This window comes from Priapulus caudatus, unplaced genomic scaffold (genome assembly GCF_000485595.1).
Source record: "Priapulus caudatus unplaced genomic scaffold, Priapulus_caudatus-5.0.1 Scaffold1770, whole genome shotgun sequence".
NCBI lineage: Eukaryota > Metazoa > Priapulida > Priapulimorpha > Priapulimorphida > Priapulidae > Priapulus > Priapulus caudatus.
The window spans coordinates 26,692-44,232 of NW_014578831.1; the positions used below are offsets into that span (position 1 = coordinate 26,692).

Sequence of the window (17,541 nt, forward strand, 5' to 3'; positions counted from 1 at the left end):
AGTCTCTATATCTAGTATCTAGTGCAGGGGTCGTGTTACGATATCGTGATGTCCCTCCTGGTCTGCGCGGCATACAAGGATTCACGCCTACTCTAGAAGCCATTCTCACAGAGTGTTCATATATGCGGTGGAACTCGGCTTCCACATCACCACGGAGTGTCTCATAGTGGAGCTTAACATCTGTGACCTGTAAGAATTAACAGAAAAAAATGATCTAAGTAAGGAACATGCGGCTCAGCTCGTAAATGTGAAGTTATGGATCTTAAAGGTAGTATCAATCTAATGCAGGTCAAAATTTTAACATTGCGAGATAATTTTTATTATGATCCAAGTTTTGGATTCCTTCTATATCATTTATTCAACGAACTTCATTTCAATGTTACATTCAGTGCCGTGACCAGGATTTAAGAAGGAGTCGCACAGGTTCGACACCAATGTCCTCGTTGTTTATGATAATTTCTCTAGTCAAGTTGTCAAGCTTGGTATTAGACTGTTTTAATCTCTCTAAATACATTCCAAATCCGGGAGATGAAATCATGGCGGGAATTGTATGTAGTTCCAATGGGGGAAAATCTACTGACAAAGCCTCCGGAAATACGAAGATATCCGATGTTTGGAAGGCAGTCCGGGAATGTAGGATTGTCCGATCAAATACTTTATAGCTGCATCCATTTTTTGATCGCCAATAAATATGGCCTCTGAGAGTGGTCTCTATCACATCGCTTAGGCATACCTCTGACAACTGCACCGTCCTGGAAACCCAGATCCCGTCTCTTACAGGTGCCGAAATGAAATCTTTGGAAGTATGTAATACCTTAGACTGACAGAATGCAAAAGACGATCGATCTATAATTGATTCCAAACATGCACTCGGAGCTTTCTAAGTGTACCAAATCAGATAGGGCGAACCACTCGATCTGCTCGAGGTCCCTCTCATCTTTCATCTCGATCTCTGCATATGAGTTAGTGTAGAGATCTTTCATCACTAGGACAGATTTGGGCGGTGACAAAATTTCATAGGATCCTTCTACTATCATGAGGGGAGACAACCTATAAATATCGTTCTGGAGTCCGCTGAGGGGGACCAGTTTAGATAGATTCACTTTATCTAGGGAAGGAATCCCCTCCCCTAGATGTTCCCAAAGAGAGTTGCAAAACATCGTAGTTAGTTGATCTGACGGGATAGGGGCATCGTTAATTCCCGACACGGCTCTGAAAAGCTCCGTTTGGTAAGGGCTGGTGGGAAGGCACCATTCACTCAGAATTACTCCATTCAAAAGCCCTGCTTTCAGGTGCCAATAATGGCGCATTTGAGAATCGTAGAGGGATTTCCCGAGTTTGTACGTGGCCATCCCGGATCTGACCTCCATATTATAAAGCGCCTGGGCCATGAGTTTAAAATTCGCTGTAATCTCTCCTGATAGCATGTATGATCGATTGTTGACGTAGTTATTGAAAGCTTCTAATTGTATTACTAACGCGTTTCTAAAGTCTTGGACATTTTTTGCGAGGAGAATTTGCTGATCTGCTATTTTCTGGAGTCCTGAGTTGAGGGTGTTCAGCTTTGGAACAATTTCTAAATTAATCTTTTCTCGAGTCTCTTCTCCCCGGGCTAAGGCTATACTCCCTACCACAAATTGTCTCTTTTTTGTCGAGTTGGCACTCAGGGTGGCCTGAGGGACCTTGGTGATTGGGGTCGAACACACTTGATCATGGACCTGGGCGGAATCCGCACCAGGAACAAATGGAGGGGTAAGCTGTTTCTCAATGCAGAGGCGTTGGTATAGAGCAGTCAAAGGGGTATGATCCGGCGGGACAATGTTAACACTCCAAACAAGGGGTATCCATATCGGGTCTGTTAGGGACGTACCAACTCTAGTGACTTCCGCCCGTAGGAGAATAGTCTATTCCCCAACAGAGTCTTGATGCGAGAGTGCCTAAGTCTCCCTGTTGGGAAGTGGCTATACTAGTTCCAAGGCAAAATATCACCCAGGAAATAACCATCTTGGTAACACAGCAAGGGATCATCTGGAAAATAATAACCATGGTTTTTATAGGATTTTGTCCCGGCGTGGGCTTCATAATATCCATCAAGTTGAACGTACCGAGTTCCTGATTTCCTAATAATATATTCTTGATCAGCCAGTTCAAGACCAAGGAAGCCTTGTCTGGTTCGATCAGCAACTATCTCGTTTTCAAGAAACAACTGAGTTAAGTCTGTCTTCCCTAGCATTGACCACCACTCTGTTTGCCTCCACACATCCATGAATGCCAAGAAAATCATGTCCATCTCATATGTCTGGGGTCCTCTATCCATGAGCCTCACAGAAGAGAACAGGCTAGTAACCCGTTCGCGTGTCATCCGGGCTAAAAACCAGTTTTACCACTCTTGATCCGCAGAACAACTCAATCCTACTCTTGAGGCCAACCACGGTGTATCTCCTTTCAGACCTGAGATCGCAGCACTTCTCCATGAATTCTCAAGGCCCAATAGTCTTGTGAGTGTTTCTAAACTAGACATATAAAAATGCGTTGAACCAGTCCAGTACGACATGATCCACTGGTGATATTGATCCGATCTAATTTTCCGCCAAGCCCAGTGTGCCCCTTCTCCATAACGTCGTCCTGAGAGGTATATCCAGATGTTTCTCCCCCTCCATGACATAGATTAGGCCAAATATCTACCTTGGTCCAATGGTCTAAGACTTGACCTACAAACTTTTCATCTGTCAAAAAAAAGTCAAGTAACAACAGAACTAGATGCTGTTGACTGCAGCGAGTGTGTTTCACAAAGTGTTGTAGAAATATAAGGAAATCTGCTTCCTTCATCCAGCCGCTTGGATTGGCAGATCCACAGCTGCCTGTTGGTCTATTGATAACAAAGTGCTCACGGTAGTTGACTCTGGGGAAGACTAGCATTGGAGGTATGCTGTTTCCGCTTGTATTAACTGCAAGGCACATCGTTACAAGGGTCCTTCTCTCGGCTGAGGGCAGGACACCAACTTGTTTCACTCCTTTCTCTGTGACAATTCGATCAGGGCGCTGCAGAGTTGTTACACCTGTTTCGTCGCAATTGTATATGTCATGAGCCTCGAACTTGTGGGTGTCTATAACTTGGGTCAGATTGTCAAAAAACTTGTTCACATTTGTCAGATTAAAGCTTGTTGCTCTGTTTAAACTCGTAGCCTCTGGAGTGCGGATAGAGAGACTGCGATTCCGTTTCATAAATTTCGAGAACCAGTCGACACCAGCTATTCCATTGGCAGACCAGGTATCAGGGCATCCGATTTCATTGGCTGACTCATATTCATAAGCTAGCTTACGGATTTCTTTGGGGGTTAGTCCATGGTAAATTTTAGCAGCATTAAGGATGTAAGATACGAGTAGCTTCTGCTCCTTGGTAAAAACTACACGGGGACTTGCATAACCAACACTGGAGATTTTCCCATTTTCCATGAACTTCTTGCAGTATCTCTGCAACGTCATAAAGCACACCTGAAAAATAATTAGTCCACGTGGGACCACTTTTTGGTAAGGTTGATCTTTCAGAATTTTTACATCAAATTCTTTATCAAGGGCTAGGTTACCAAAATAACCTACCTCAAAATCTTTGGCAACATCCCGTAAAGATCCATTACCATTCACAACCCTTCTAGCAGCTGCTTCCATGATTTCAGGAGTTGTATTCCCCCTATTTGTCTTTCGCTGGTAGTTTCGGGGCATGATGTGTTAACCTGAAAAGAAGGGGTAAGTTGTTACATGCCTGGGGTAAATTGATACATGTGTAACAACTAGCCACGACACAGGATTTTTAAGCATTTGCAGGTGTACAGTAAAAACAGGTCATGGCCACAGCCCTAAATTTTGTAGAATCAAAGGTCACTACATACACTTCCTATCGACCTACAAATGACTGCATTGCATCCATAACTGGCAGAGTTATAAAGAGATTGTTTTTGAGTCCAAATTTTACTTTTAGGGTAAGAAATCGGTTTTTGTGTCTTACCTAGCTGCAAAACTGTGACCAATGTCAATGCCTAGTGGAGTGCTGTTGTGCTAAAGAAAGCTTTCATGTGCTAGAGTCCTGCGCGCCCTCTATCGCTCTAAGGTGGAAATAATGGCCTTGTAACAACTTGCACGTGTAACAACTAGACCCAGTCTCCCCTACCTACTCACTACAGCTTTAATTTTTTGATCTGTGCTTTCCAATCTATTATTTGTCTGATTCTGAAAATTATAGACACTATTTTTTAGTCCATTGACCCATTCATTTTTTTATCTCATGCCAGTTTTTTGTGAAGTAATTCACAACTGACTTTGGTGATGTTCTCTCCAACTGGTTGAACAGTTCATTATATTGTGTTACTGACTGAGCGTATACAATCTTCTGCAATAGCTCCAGTAGTTCTACCTGCGATATGCTGAGTTTTTCGGCATTTATTTCACGCCTCATACTCTTCAGAGTATGAAATAAACATCTGCATCGCAGCATCAGGAAATTCCTCTCGCAGAACATCTCTTTCAACCATATCTTTATCACTCATGATGACCTCAACAGAACCCCACATGGATTTCCTTGTTTGAAAATTTCTACTATTTTTTGTATGGTAAGGCGATCTTCCTTCAAGACTATCCATATGCAAATGATCTCGCTTTCTCCATTTCCATCTTCGATCATGAGCACGTACAGCGGCATTCTTAAATCGTTTAACTTATACGTGGCATCCAGTAATACCAACTCAGCATGTGCAGTAAACGACTGTTGCATTTCTGCTGTCTGGAAGTATATCGTCTGTAGAACGCTGTTCTCGTCAACACAAACTTCCACTGTTGCACCTTCATGTTTCTGCATTTCTTCTAGGAGGTCCTCAAAGTTATTTTTGTGATTCTGTCTCCGCTTGGTGCCAATATTGTGCAGGTCTTTGAGCAGTACTTTTTTTCCCAGACACGTTACTTATATGGTCCTGTAGGATTTTTTTGTTCGCCTTCATATCCAGCATCTGGCATGTGCTCTCCATAAGCTCACCTTCAAGTCGCCATTGTTTTGGCAAATGCATGAAGGAAACCTGTTTAAAAAAAAATTTTTGTGGACACAAGGAAGGTGAAGTGGAGGGAGGAGGGAGGGAGAGGGAGGCAGAGGCAAGAGATGGACCCCCCCTTAGGCACTACCAAAGCCGCAGGGATATAACCATAGTACAGCATAGGATAGTACAGCATTCAAGATAAATTATAGCCCTGCTGTATCCATCTATGCATCCATGTATTACAAACCTCCATGAGATAATCTTATGGTTGCTGTCAATATGCCTGTAATTGTATAAAAAATAAAAAAAATTCAATGTCAATTCACTATTGCAAATAGGGTTAATTCTGAAATTCTAACGAGTTCCTCCAAGCACAAAAGAGCAACATGATTGATGACTAGGCAACACACGATCACATACCACAGGTGATTAGGTCCAGGAACATTATACACACGCCTTCTAATTGCCCTTCGTCGTCGCAGTGCTCGTCCCACTGGGTCCACAACCCTTATGCTGGCACGAATACGACTTCGGGGAATTGTTATGCCTCGACTTCTTAGACTTCCCCTGACGTATGTCTCCCCTGCATTTGGTGTATTATTAAGAATGTCAGTAATAACTCTGTTGAGGTCATCATCGGAGATAGCAGTATATGTGTCCATACCCATATGAAGTCTGTGCCGATATAACGTGCGCCTGTTGATTCCTGTCAGTGGATGAATGTAGATTATTTTAAACCACAAACTGAAATAAAACTAAAATTCAATAATGTTTTCATCTCTGCAGCAACAAATGAAAGAAAATATTACATCATGATATTTGCCATGGAAATAATAGACAGTAATTCATGGGAATTTTATAACTGTCTAGTTGTACATTGTCTTGCTCTACCTAGGATATCAGCAGCCCTAGTCCATGACATTCCAGCATTTCTAAGAAGTTGGACTTTGTTAATGTCTAATGTGAAAGGCTGATGTTCAATGTCGCTATCTTCTTCTGATGAATTTGTATGAAAAATAAATTGAAGTCAGTGAAAGTTCAACAACAAGATCAAAACCCACAACAAACATGTAGCAGGCCTGTGTTCTGTTGGACAAGTCAAAAAGGGCAACAGCAGAGTCAAACAAGACAGGCTATTGTGACAAACAAAAGCTATTCTGGGCTGCAAACTAAACCAATAAACACGATGATTTACATGTGTACCCTAATAATGTAAAAATATCCTCTAGGGTCTAGACTAGGCCTATTAACAAAATATATTTATTATTAGTATTAATAACAATAAACAATATTGACTTACCCCTTCTAACAGCACCTACATCTCGCACCTGTATTCTTCCAGAAAAATGTGTGTGAATTCTCCTTACTTCATTGTAGATGGATCTGATTGCGTGTATTGCATCTTGGTTATTTATATAGTTTTCACGCTCAATGAATACTGTCACGATTGATGCATGATCAGTGGCCTGTAGTGATAAATGTTCGATTGCGCCCATATCGTCACTGTACCACAATCTGTAGGATGCCGTGATAAAACTTCGTAGTGAGCCAAAATACTGGACAAGGTCGTCATGGTTATTGCACATTGTAGAAACACAAGCTTATACGATGATGTATAAAGTTGAAAAGTTACTGACAATTATAGGTGCACCCTCATAGTCATAGTCAGGGAACGGCGCCCACGGTTTCTTCAAGTGGGGGAGGCCCAATTTGAGAGAATGAAGCGTCCATGCGGGGGGCTGAGTTACTTCCCCCGGGCGCGAAGCGTCCCCCTTAGCGAGAGAAACCAGGCGACCAACGCGGGGTGGGTGTTGTGGGAGGGGGATCCTCCTCCTCACGGCAGGGAGCTTTTTCAATTTTGCACTGAAATTGGAAGCGATCTGTTGCACATGGAAGGTGCAACATTCAACAATATTTTTAAAATGAAAGAAAACGGAAATAAACACCTTCTTCAGTACATTGTCTATGTAGCATGTCAACGATAGTGAAGTTATATAATTTGCCATCAATATGCAATACATGCTAATAGGAATAAAGAATAATGAAATTAGCTGAATCTTTCAGGCGCGTACAGAAATTTCCATTTCTTCAACCTGGTAATTAGCTAAAAAAATAACATTGCTGAATGCATATTTAAACACTATATTAACATCACTCGACTTAGCTTTTATCTTTAAGTTTATCTTTCATGCTTGCTGACAACAGTTTTGCCTTTAAAACCAAGCCTGCTAGGATATTACATAAAGAATACAGCCAACTATTTATTAATTAAAAAGACTTAAAACTAAAAGTGCAAATAAAACTAAAAAAGAAAAAAAGGAACTATATAAATATATACATAAAACTAACGCTCATAGGGTCGTATGTACCCCAGGTTACTGCCGGAACGCTACCCCTGGTTCCTGGTTACGGTCGGTATACCGCTCTGCTACGCTATGTGCGTTAGGCTCTGCGTGCTGCGCGTACTTAAGCTGTGCGTACGCGTGCGCGTAGTGCAGTATAAGTACAATGGTGTCGCATAATGCAGGCCCGTAGCGAGCTTTATATTGGGGGGGGGGGGTTCGATTTTTTCTCAATGTTGTAATTTGCTGGCCAGGCGCCGTGTTGCAAGATTTGTACTATGGGAGTGTCTATATCAGGCCGGTACAGGTGAGATTACGGTACGCCATATATTGCTAATATATTGACTAATCGCGATAACTTGCGTCAATAAACTCAATATATCAACAGAGCAGCTATAGCTAAGACATATGCCCTTGTGTCTTATAGGTATCTATGAATTTAGAAATTTAATCATCTGTAATTCACTTCGGCGCGCATATATTTGCTATATTGGACTAATCAGTGCGTCAATAAACTCAATATTCACAGAGAGTATATGAATTCAAGCCGGTACGCGGAGTCATCATTTGCCCATAATATAATTCTAGATACCTATAGACACATGTCTTAGCTATACTCTCTGCCTGAATATTGAGTATTATTGACGCCCTGCGATTACTCAGTCAATATATTAGCAAATAATATGCTGTACCGTAAATCTCCCGTACCGGCCTGAATATAGACTTTCTTTGTACTATGGGTGCGGTCTAACTAACCCAAAGTCGCCTGCAGCACGCGAAGCGGGCGGGTGTGTGGGGGGCCACTCCCCCAGAAAATTTTCAAATTAGACCCCTCAGCATTTCGTTTTCTGCGCAGCAAGGGGGAGGTCCGGACTCCCCTGGACCCCCCCTGTACACGCCCCTCTCGGGGCGTGAACGGACCAGGCCGAGGGCAGCCAAGCGACGAGCGGAGGAGTGTGGGAGGTGGGTGTTCACTGTTTCACCCTCCCGCACGATGCGAGATTTTTGCCAAATTTATTACACTAAAATGGACGACCTGAAGTGAAATCTCTTGCAATATTTTCAAATATATATTTTTGGCTTGGGGGGAGGGGGGCTCGGGGGCGGGGTTCGTTCGTAATCCCCCAAACCCGCCCTGGCTACGGGTCATGCACATATGCAAGTACGCGTACTGCTATTCGACCCTCGATTCGAGCCTCCGAAGCACATGGATAGCGCCCGAATGTCCGCACGGTATTGGAGGTAAATACGCGCTGCTGCATGTCTGTTTGCCTATAGAGTAAGGCATAGAGCGGACTTCGTTCAAAACTTTGTAAAATTTTCCAGTAGGCAGATGAAAATGTTGGATAAACACTCTTTTGCTTTTTCCCCCCTTCCTCTCCTCCTTATTCCCTCTTCTTTTCTTGCATTTCTTTCCCATCTACAAAATACATATAGACATATTTTTTCTGCAAAAAGTGGGGGCCGGCCCAGGCCCCCATTTGGCCCCCCCGTTATGCCGCCGCCCCTGATAGCTAATTCTAAAATTTAACTTTAAATAGCTATATATATGTACCGTTGTTTTCCACCGTTGCCAACACACAAACGTAGCCGGAGCGCCACCTATCGATACATTTAGGTATGATTCTCAGTAGTGAAAATGAAAAATCTCAGTAGTGAAAATGAAAAATCTCATAGTCGAAAATGAAAAATGCTCAGTATCCGCTGAAAGATGGAAAAATCTCAGTAGTGAAAATGAAAATCTCATAGTAAAAATGAAAAAATACTTCAGTAGTGAAAAATTGAAAAATGCTCAGTAGTGAAAATGCAAAAAATCTCAGTAGTGAAAATGAAAAATCATCAGAGTGAAAATGAAAAATCTCAAGTAGTAAAAATTTAGTACACAAATGACCAAATCTCAATGGTAATAATCACTGTCCAAACGGCGCCCCATTAGGACTAAACGCAGAGATTGTGTTGTTCTATTTTGCAGCTTCTTATTGTAGTGCATGTGTAGAAGGCATGTGATGTATATTTGATGGTATTACTACTGTTATCATAGCAGTGTGTAGAAGGTATTATTAGGGGTAAAATACAAAATGATATTACTGTTTAAGTTTTGTTCTTTATTGTCAAAAATGTCAAAATAATATTGGTCCAGTAAAATTTAGTCCGGTCCAGTAAATTTTGCTGGCTTGGTGGACCGAAGGTCCAGTGTTTAGAAATTTCACTCGTGAAGACTGCATCACAGGCTCTGGCTGACGTGAAGTTTAGATCTAGGAGCTGAGGTGCTGGCTCATCAGTATGCTCTGCTAGCAGTAATGACTTGGCTATTTCCAACTTGAAGTGAACAAGCTGCAGAGTGCACTCTGGATACAGACACCTGTAGAGCAGCCACGAATTGACAACACAGAGGTCGAGTAGGTGCATGATGATACGTTTATACTATTTCTTAGTTTTCATAGTGTTCCGATACAGTGAAAGGAGCATGTCACATTTATCAACACTGCTCATTCTTATTGTAGTAGGTAACCATGGATGGACAGTTGATCTCAATATGTTCCTTATTTTTTCTGTCATAGCGTTTCACTTCTACAAGTGGGTGCACTCCATGCACATTTGATGCCACTGTTACAGCTTTATTATCAAACCATTCACAAATTATAATGCTATGTTCTCTGTCAACTTTATAGTCATAAGCCCCACGTCCTTGTTTTTTTTAGTTCATTTTCTGATAACAAGGGACAAGCTTTGATTCGGTTCTTCATCACAGTACAAGTAGCGAATATATCTTTCTTTTTCAGCTCGGCTAACAGTGCCGGTGAGTCAAAATAATTGTCAAAGAAGCAATAACTTTTCGGAGGTACAGCGCTCAAAAGCTGTAAGACAACTTTACCTGATGCACCAATGCCACCAGCAGTAATCTATGCCAGTTTCCTCTACTGTATTATCTTCATAAAACTGCAACCTGTGTGCATAGCCAGATTGTCCAGCGAGTACCCAAACCTTGTATCCCGATTTCTTTGGCTTGTTCTTCATGTATATTTTCAGAGAATGTCTCTCTTTGAATGGTATAATTTGTTCATCAACTGAGAGAAAGCGTTCATCTTCTGCACACTGAGCAAAGTTTTTATTAAGACTGGTAATCAACCTCCTGTTTTGATTAGAAAAGAAAGTAACACTGTTTCCCCTGTTTAGGCAGGCATTCGGAAACCTCTGGGGCAGCCATATTGAAATTCAAGATGGCCGACATAACCAGCAAACGCACAATTACGATGTCATGGACAAACCCTATCGTGTGACATATCAAATTGGAGGTCGGGCTGAAAGCAATGCATCTGTTTTCATTTAAAGGCCGTAAAAGCAATAGTATGCAATATATTTGCTAAATAGTCTGTCACACCCATCAAGAAAAAAGTCAATTATGTAACTGAAGATCACCCAGGAGGTAATCAGTAAGGGCTGTTGACAGCTTGTCTGAGTTTGCAACTTTCTTCTGAAGAAACATAAATCTTGTCAATTTCCTCTTTTCTTGCTTTGCTTAACTCCACAAGTTTTACAACAGTCTTACGTTTATGCAAACATATTGAACAATCTGACTTCAGCTTTTTTGGTGAAGGTTCACCAGATGTTGTAGATGTAGACACGTTGTCATTTGCAGTTGGAATACTTACAGTTTGCATTTGTATACTGAAGTCCTGTATAAGTGTTTTGATAATTACACCACCCTGTTTCGAAAGATTGATTTTTGAGTTCGCGTGAGACAACACGAATAATAGCACGTTTAGTGGCATAGTTCACAGTAGAAATAGAATCAATTAAATTATTTGAACTGGCAATTTGTAGCAATTTGTTGGTTGTAACAAAGTCCTTTTTATTTTTATTTGGGGAGTGCAGCCAAACGACAAATCCTGTCCGAATTGAACGAGTTCTAAGAGAGTTAGTTGTATCAATGACATCAGCAAAGGAGTTCAAGAAGAATTCTTTGTCTGCAGCTGTTCTGAGCCTGGTAACTTCTGATGATATGGAGGGTGAAGCTGAAAATAATTAGAAATGAATTACTAAGTGATCTGGATAAATTAAAACCACCACTGTTTGCAAGCAAACAATTAATTTATATATGTATATATATGTATATATATATATGTATATATATATATATGTATATATATATATATGTGTATATATATATGTATATATATGAATCAGAGATTAGAATTGTCCGCCGATTGGCGGAATTCCGCCGATTTGACAGCTGCGTGAATCGTGCAAATCCGGTGGAAAAAAAGAAAAAAGAAAAAGGAAAAAAAAAATTCCTGGGGGTGATGACTATTTCTGTTTCAAATGGCTATTCCAATCAATACAATATAATATCGTTAATATTTGTTTTGACGTCAGCACCAACCAATTCTGCCCGTTGTATATTTAATTTCTTAAACTGCTAGACAGGTAAACATTAGTGTACTGCCTGTGAACTTTTAACATGGTTTGAGCAAATTTTTATATTGCATGATAATTTTATATTTTTATTATTCATGCTTGAAAGAAATGTTATACTTGTTTTCTACCAGTTTAATGTATATTGTTAGCCATTATCTTCCATCAACGCCAACAATTCTGTCAACAAGCTCTCGCGATCTGTGAATTCTTCTGCAGTACCGGAACTGAAATTGAATTTAATATTATAATTAACCTCATGTTCTATTCCGTAACATTTAACGTCGTTATTTGACGTCGAGGTAACAAAGCAATCGCATTTTTACTATCAGCCTCAGGCCAAAAGGCATTAGGATTATCATATAGGCAATAAAAGCCTCTCCAACATACTTCATGATAGGCTACATGTACATGTACAACAGTATTTCACACATGTCACAGCACAGTGGAATTTGAAATAACTTACGCTTTCAGGGATGCCATTTCATCCTGTTTGTGGGCTTTTACTAGTTTCATAGTTCTTTCACGGCAGGACTTCTTGGTGACATTTCCTTTTTTGAGCCACTTGTTGATATTTGCGGTTACTGGTCGTTCAGGTGTCAGAGAAAACTGAAAATAAATAATGGTTGTATTTTAGTAGATATCTTACACCAGTGGAAAATTGATATGCAATGTATAATCTAATAGTTTTGATAGAATATTTCAATTCGAGTTTAAACCAAAAAAACTGGGTCGTTCTTGAAGCAAACTCATCTAGGCCTAATACTAGTCTGATCAAGCTTGCAACTAGCTCCAAGAAACGGTATTGCTAGGGTTAGCTTACCCTAGGGATCCTGTATACAGAGAGTTGCGCCAACTCAGGATTTGACGCCATTTTGTTTCCAAATGGATCCTCACCGCTGACGCTTAAGTACAGCGCTGTATGGATACGCTGTACAATGGTCCGTAGTAATTAATTAGACTAATCGTGCTTCAATAAACTCAAAATTTACAGAGCTTATAGCTAAGACATGTGTCTATGTGTATCTAGATTTCTAGAAATGTAACTCAAATCGTTCGCGCCATATAATAATTTAATTGTACACTTTCTTACGGCCATAGCCGTGCGTATCCATTTGGAAACAACATGTCGTCCAGCGACCACGTGACCGATTTTGTCCGACTCGTCATGGCGTAACTCTCTGTATATAGGGACCCTAGCTTACCCTAGTGTGTACACGTTAGTCACACAGCCTGGTCGTGCTAGCTTGCAACATACCACGAGCACAGCTTCTGAAATATTTTCAGAGTGATTAACTGATTATCTGCAGAATTCCAGTTTCTCATATACCCATTTCTGATTCACACTTTTTCATACGCCCAGTTCTTAGTTAGAATCTCTCATGATCAGTTTTGATCAGGACTAGGTGTGATTTTTGTGAAGAATTCGGTACCGATTTTGATGACTAGATTTTTGGCCTTAATGAGAAAAGAAAACATGAAAAATTGAGTTAATGCAGTGTCCTATATAGCAAAGATTATATAGCGTGGAAATTCGATACGTATTTATCCAATTTCGATGACTAATAGGAGAAATAAATACACGTTTTGATACTTACGCGTATGCGATGGCTAACGCGTCTTGAACGAACGCGAATCACTTCCTGGTACGCGAATGACGTCACTATAGTACACACAAACTGATGACGTATCAGTTCGCGTTCGCGTACAAGTCGCTGTGCGAAACCTCCCTAATTCCTTTAAAATGACTCACGTGGGGTTTTTTTGCTTGAACATTCATTGTATCAGGAAGGATTGGATATGATGGGACATTTTAAATAGCAGTGTATATTAGTTTATGATAAGACAAGTAAGCATTTACTGTATGAGATACTGTGTGAGATGGAAATTTGCAAAGAGATATAATCAACTGATTGAACCAGAATGCAGTTGTAGGTTCTTTGGCCAAACTGTGAAACAGGTTGAATCTTTCGCTAGCATAAATTCAGCCGAGAGTTTTATCTGAATTTTTGAAAAAATCGATAATTAAAGTCGCCTACAAAAGAAGTCGACTTTTCCTAAATGAGCATTGATGTAACGTACAGAGTATCTGTTGGAGATGTTATTCAGTGTACATTATGGTGCTTTGTACGATGAAATATATTTGCAAGTGAAATCTTCCAATGAATGCATGCTGAAGATACTCTCAAAACATCCTGTGTCGAATATTGTACAATTTCTAAGACTTGTACATGACGTTTTACATATAGCTACAAGGCCATGGAAGCGCGAACGATTTTGTGAAGAAGCTAATGTAGTTGTCAATCATTTCTGTGCATGACAGTGTCCTTAAAGCTGTACGTCTTTCATCTAAATCAGATTCTGTTAATCGTGATTCGACACATAGCAATGAGTTCGTGATTTGTCCGATATACCGGATAATAGACGATGCGTAAGGATGTTGCATTTTTGAAAGTCCTATTTTTAAGTCAGTCTCTCCAATGTATAAATAGGTGTGTACAGACAACTGAAGTTGCCGTTTCTGCTCGGAGTTCTTCAATGTGATTACCACGAGGCGACATTCGCATTTGACTCATTTAAATTGAAAATATTCAGGCTTGCATCATTGTGTCAAGTGACAGACAATGGAGTGTGTTGCGAAAGAGTCTTGGGAGGCTTTTGGGGTGCAACTTAAGTCGACATGAACTGTCGACTTTTGAAGTAGTTCCGTTGTACCTAGTGTATTGTTTCTTGCAGGGCTGTGGATGTTTAAAGTGTGAAACTGGGTGCGAGATACCGTCACATGTCTTTTTGCGTACGGCTTGAAAGTGTAACTATTGAAGCAGAAATATTGGTGTCAGCACGTTCTGACGGTAGAGCAATCATGAAATAGCCAAGTGTATATTCTTGGCGCTGACTGTTTCCAATTTTGTATCTTCAAATTGAACCGATATTATGCTTGCGAACTAAGGTTCTCGATATGAACATTTCACATGTGTTTTACTGTACATTCGCACATTAATTAACCGTCTTCAAGTGATATGTCTTGCTACTATGTCGTACTGCATGGTTGACGAGCATGTTGAGGGTTTGAAACAGTCCGCAGGTCAGATTGAATACAATTTTGATTGTTCTCTAGCTGCTGCTAGGATTTCTCTTTGAACTGATGGCGTGTGATCCCCCATGAAACATTTAGTGCTTTAACTGTAAGCATTGCGCTACTATGTGAAAAACTCAGTCATTATTGGCGTTGGACAAATTCCCTCAAAATGAAGAATGGGGTGGCGCTGCCTTTTCATAATCTGGATGATTGGTTGTAAATTTCTCGCCTCTTTGAATGGTTTTAATAATGCTATAATTGTATTTTACCTTCTCGATTCTATGTAAGTATTTGTACAAACTCTGATCACTTTTGTCGATAATCCTCGTTCAGTTCATATAGTGAAAGTAACTGTTCGCACAGATTGACAGTCAAGTGACCCAGCCAAATTGTTCAAGAAGTTCTTGAAATATAAACTCTATCTGGGACTGCGTAATGTATGCTTCGTCCGTCAGCAATCTAGTTTCATTCAATCTTGTAACCACCTATCATCGAATATGGATATTTTGGTTTTTTGAACAATCACTGTTGCTTACATTTAACGCAGTGAAGTGCACATATGACAGAAAGTGGGCGCTATCAGTCTCAACACATTCACATTTTCTATATTCATTTACGTTTGAGTTTATTGAGACAGTCTGCACTTTCATGGAGGTTCTTCATGGGCAGATAATTCACGATGTTTCGTCACATCTACTGGAACGTTGATTACATTTTCCACGTATAGCTAGTGCCTACCACGTGTGCTAATTGCTCGTATCTGCATGGAATGGGATAATGGGAGCAAGAAAAAAAGTCGTCTTCAGTGATGTATTCTTAGCTGTGAAGGTTGAGAGGGAAACCCATGCATTAGAATAGATTAGTTTGCTACTGTTGCCATTTATTATGCGACAGCTTGCACGTCGTTAGCAGCATCACTGTACGCTCATTAAGCTGAAATGTAATTTGTTGAGATATTTACACATGACTTCTGAATTCATCATTTTTCATTGTAACCTTGGCAATAATGCTTAAACCTTGTTTGTTGACAAACTGAACAAACATATGATAGGTCCATCATTGTTACGTTTGATAAATGGTCAATGCAGTGTTTTAATGTAGAGTTCCTTTGTCGTCCCGTGATCTCTCCTTAGAAAATTACTCAGGTTTCTGTCTAGAATTTCTATGAGTGCAGCTGGTGCTGTTTGTATTCTTCTCTTTAGATGACAAATTCCAGCTTGCCTGCTAGCCCGTTTGCTTACTCGCGCACTGCCTGCCCTGTATTCCTCGTTTAGATGCAAATTCAGGTTCGCTTGTCTTTAGAACAGGAATGGAAGATATAAAGTCAAACTTGTTGTTGGTGAACGCGGAATAGTCTTTTAATAACGCATACACAGTGTCGTCACATCGCACAAAGAGACAAAGACGACGCGCATACGCGCATACCGGTGTGCCTCAGGCCCGCCGCCAACCCGAATCCTCTCCTCATCTCTCTCCTATCAATTTCCCCCAAACTTCTACAAGCGATATTGCCGCCCCCACATGTACCACGTTCTCAGAAGACTACGTCCTACCCAATTTCACACTGACTCTCGAAAACTTGCCTAACTAACACGTCCTGCCATTCTCCCTAATACCTATCAATGTAGCCGCCCATCTGATTAAGCGAAGCTGTCAGCTGGACTTTATGCCTTAAAACAACTCCAGTCTAGCTCATGACTAATCCATGTAACGCCGTATAAAGATAGACCGTTAACATTTTATCTCCCTTTTCCAAAACGATGACACCTGTCATCGCCCTTCAGCGTCCTCGCTGCTCTACACTTCTAACGCTACAGCCCATAAAACCAATTCAAAAAAATGATATTACTACCGGGCCTTATATTATCGTCCTACTCAACCCAACGAGAGAAACGTCTTTCTGTCCGATTAATCACCCACATATCAATAGCACACAATTCAACAATCAAAATACAATAAGCGTCACATATGAAGTGTAGAAAACAGTTACACGATAAAAGTCGTAACCACAATAGAAATAGAAAATTAAAATTTGGGCAGTAAACATTTTGATATCGCTGATGACTATCATTTGCGTATATTTCATGGCTGTAACGTACGTGGCCGTATGCGACTGCAATATTACCGATACGCATTACCGGAAACCACGTTATAATGCCGATTATATCATCATAATCCAAGGCCACACAGGGCCATGCACACAGGCATTATAAACACGGCATTCTGATGGGACGTAACTTTGTCGACTTCCACACATCACTACGGCAATCATCAAAGACTCACTTCATATATCATCCATCATACAGTTCATAAATCATTACAGCCAATCAAAAAATACGTAAAAACTGATTCATATTTTCGATGAAATGTTTTAGGCCTATAATCAAAACTCTAATTTGAGAATGTGTTTAGCGGTCTGACAATATTAGTGGAAACGTACCGCACTGGCTGAGCCACAATTCAAGAAAACAGATCACAAATTGTCTAAACAAAAGTTCACGACAATGGTTTTCCACACACAACAACAACGGTTAGAAGCATATATCAGGCAAGAATACCGCGTTCAGTAAACACAACATCAAACCTACATACTATACATTTACCATTACAAATGTCCAGGTACAGCCTTGTGAAACATAACTGGTGTCGGCGTTGCGTCTTATGAAAGTTTTATTTCTCT

The 17,541-nt window shown here is 40.4% G+C and overlaps 1 protein-coding gene across 2 annotated transcripts; it reads right to left on the minus strand.

Moving 5' to 3' along the window:
- Positions 1-1,024: 1,024 nt before the first annotated feature.
- LOC106817562 lies at positions 1,025-3,823 on the minus strand. 2 transcript variants are annotated; one of them, XM_014822237.1, is made up of 2 exons: positions 3,639-3,823; positions 1,025-3,495 (listed from the first exon to the last, which is right to left on the minus strand). In XM_014822237.1, the coding sequence occupies exons 1-2, from the start codon at positions 3,639-3,641 to the stop codon at positions 2,509-2,511; spliced, it is 990 nt and encodes a 329-aa protein (XP_014677723.1). In that variant the 5' UTR covers positions 3,642-3,823; the 3' UTR covers positions 1,025-2,508. The 2 variants fall into 2 exon arrangements, with proteins under 2 accessions (XP_014677723.1, XP_014677722.1); XM_014822236.1 differs by having other exon boundaries at positions 1,025-3,823.
- Between the last annotated feature and the right edge of the window lie 13,718 nt (positions 3,824-17,541).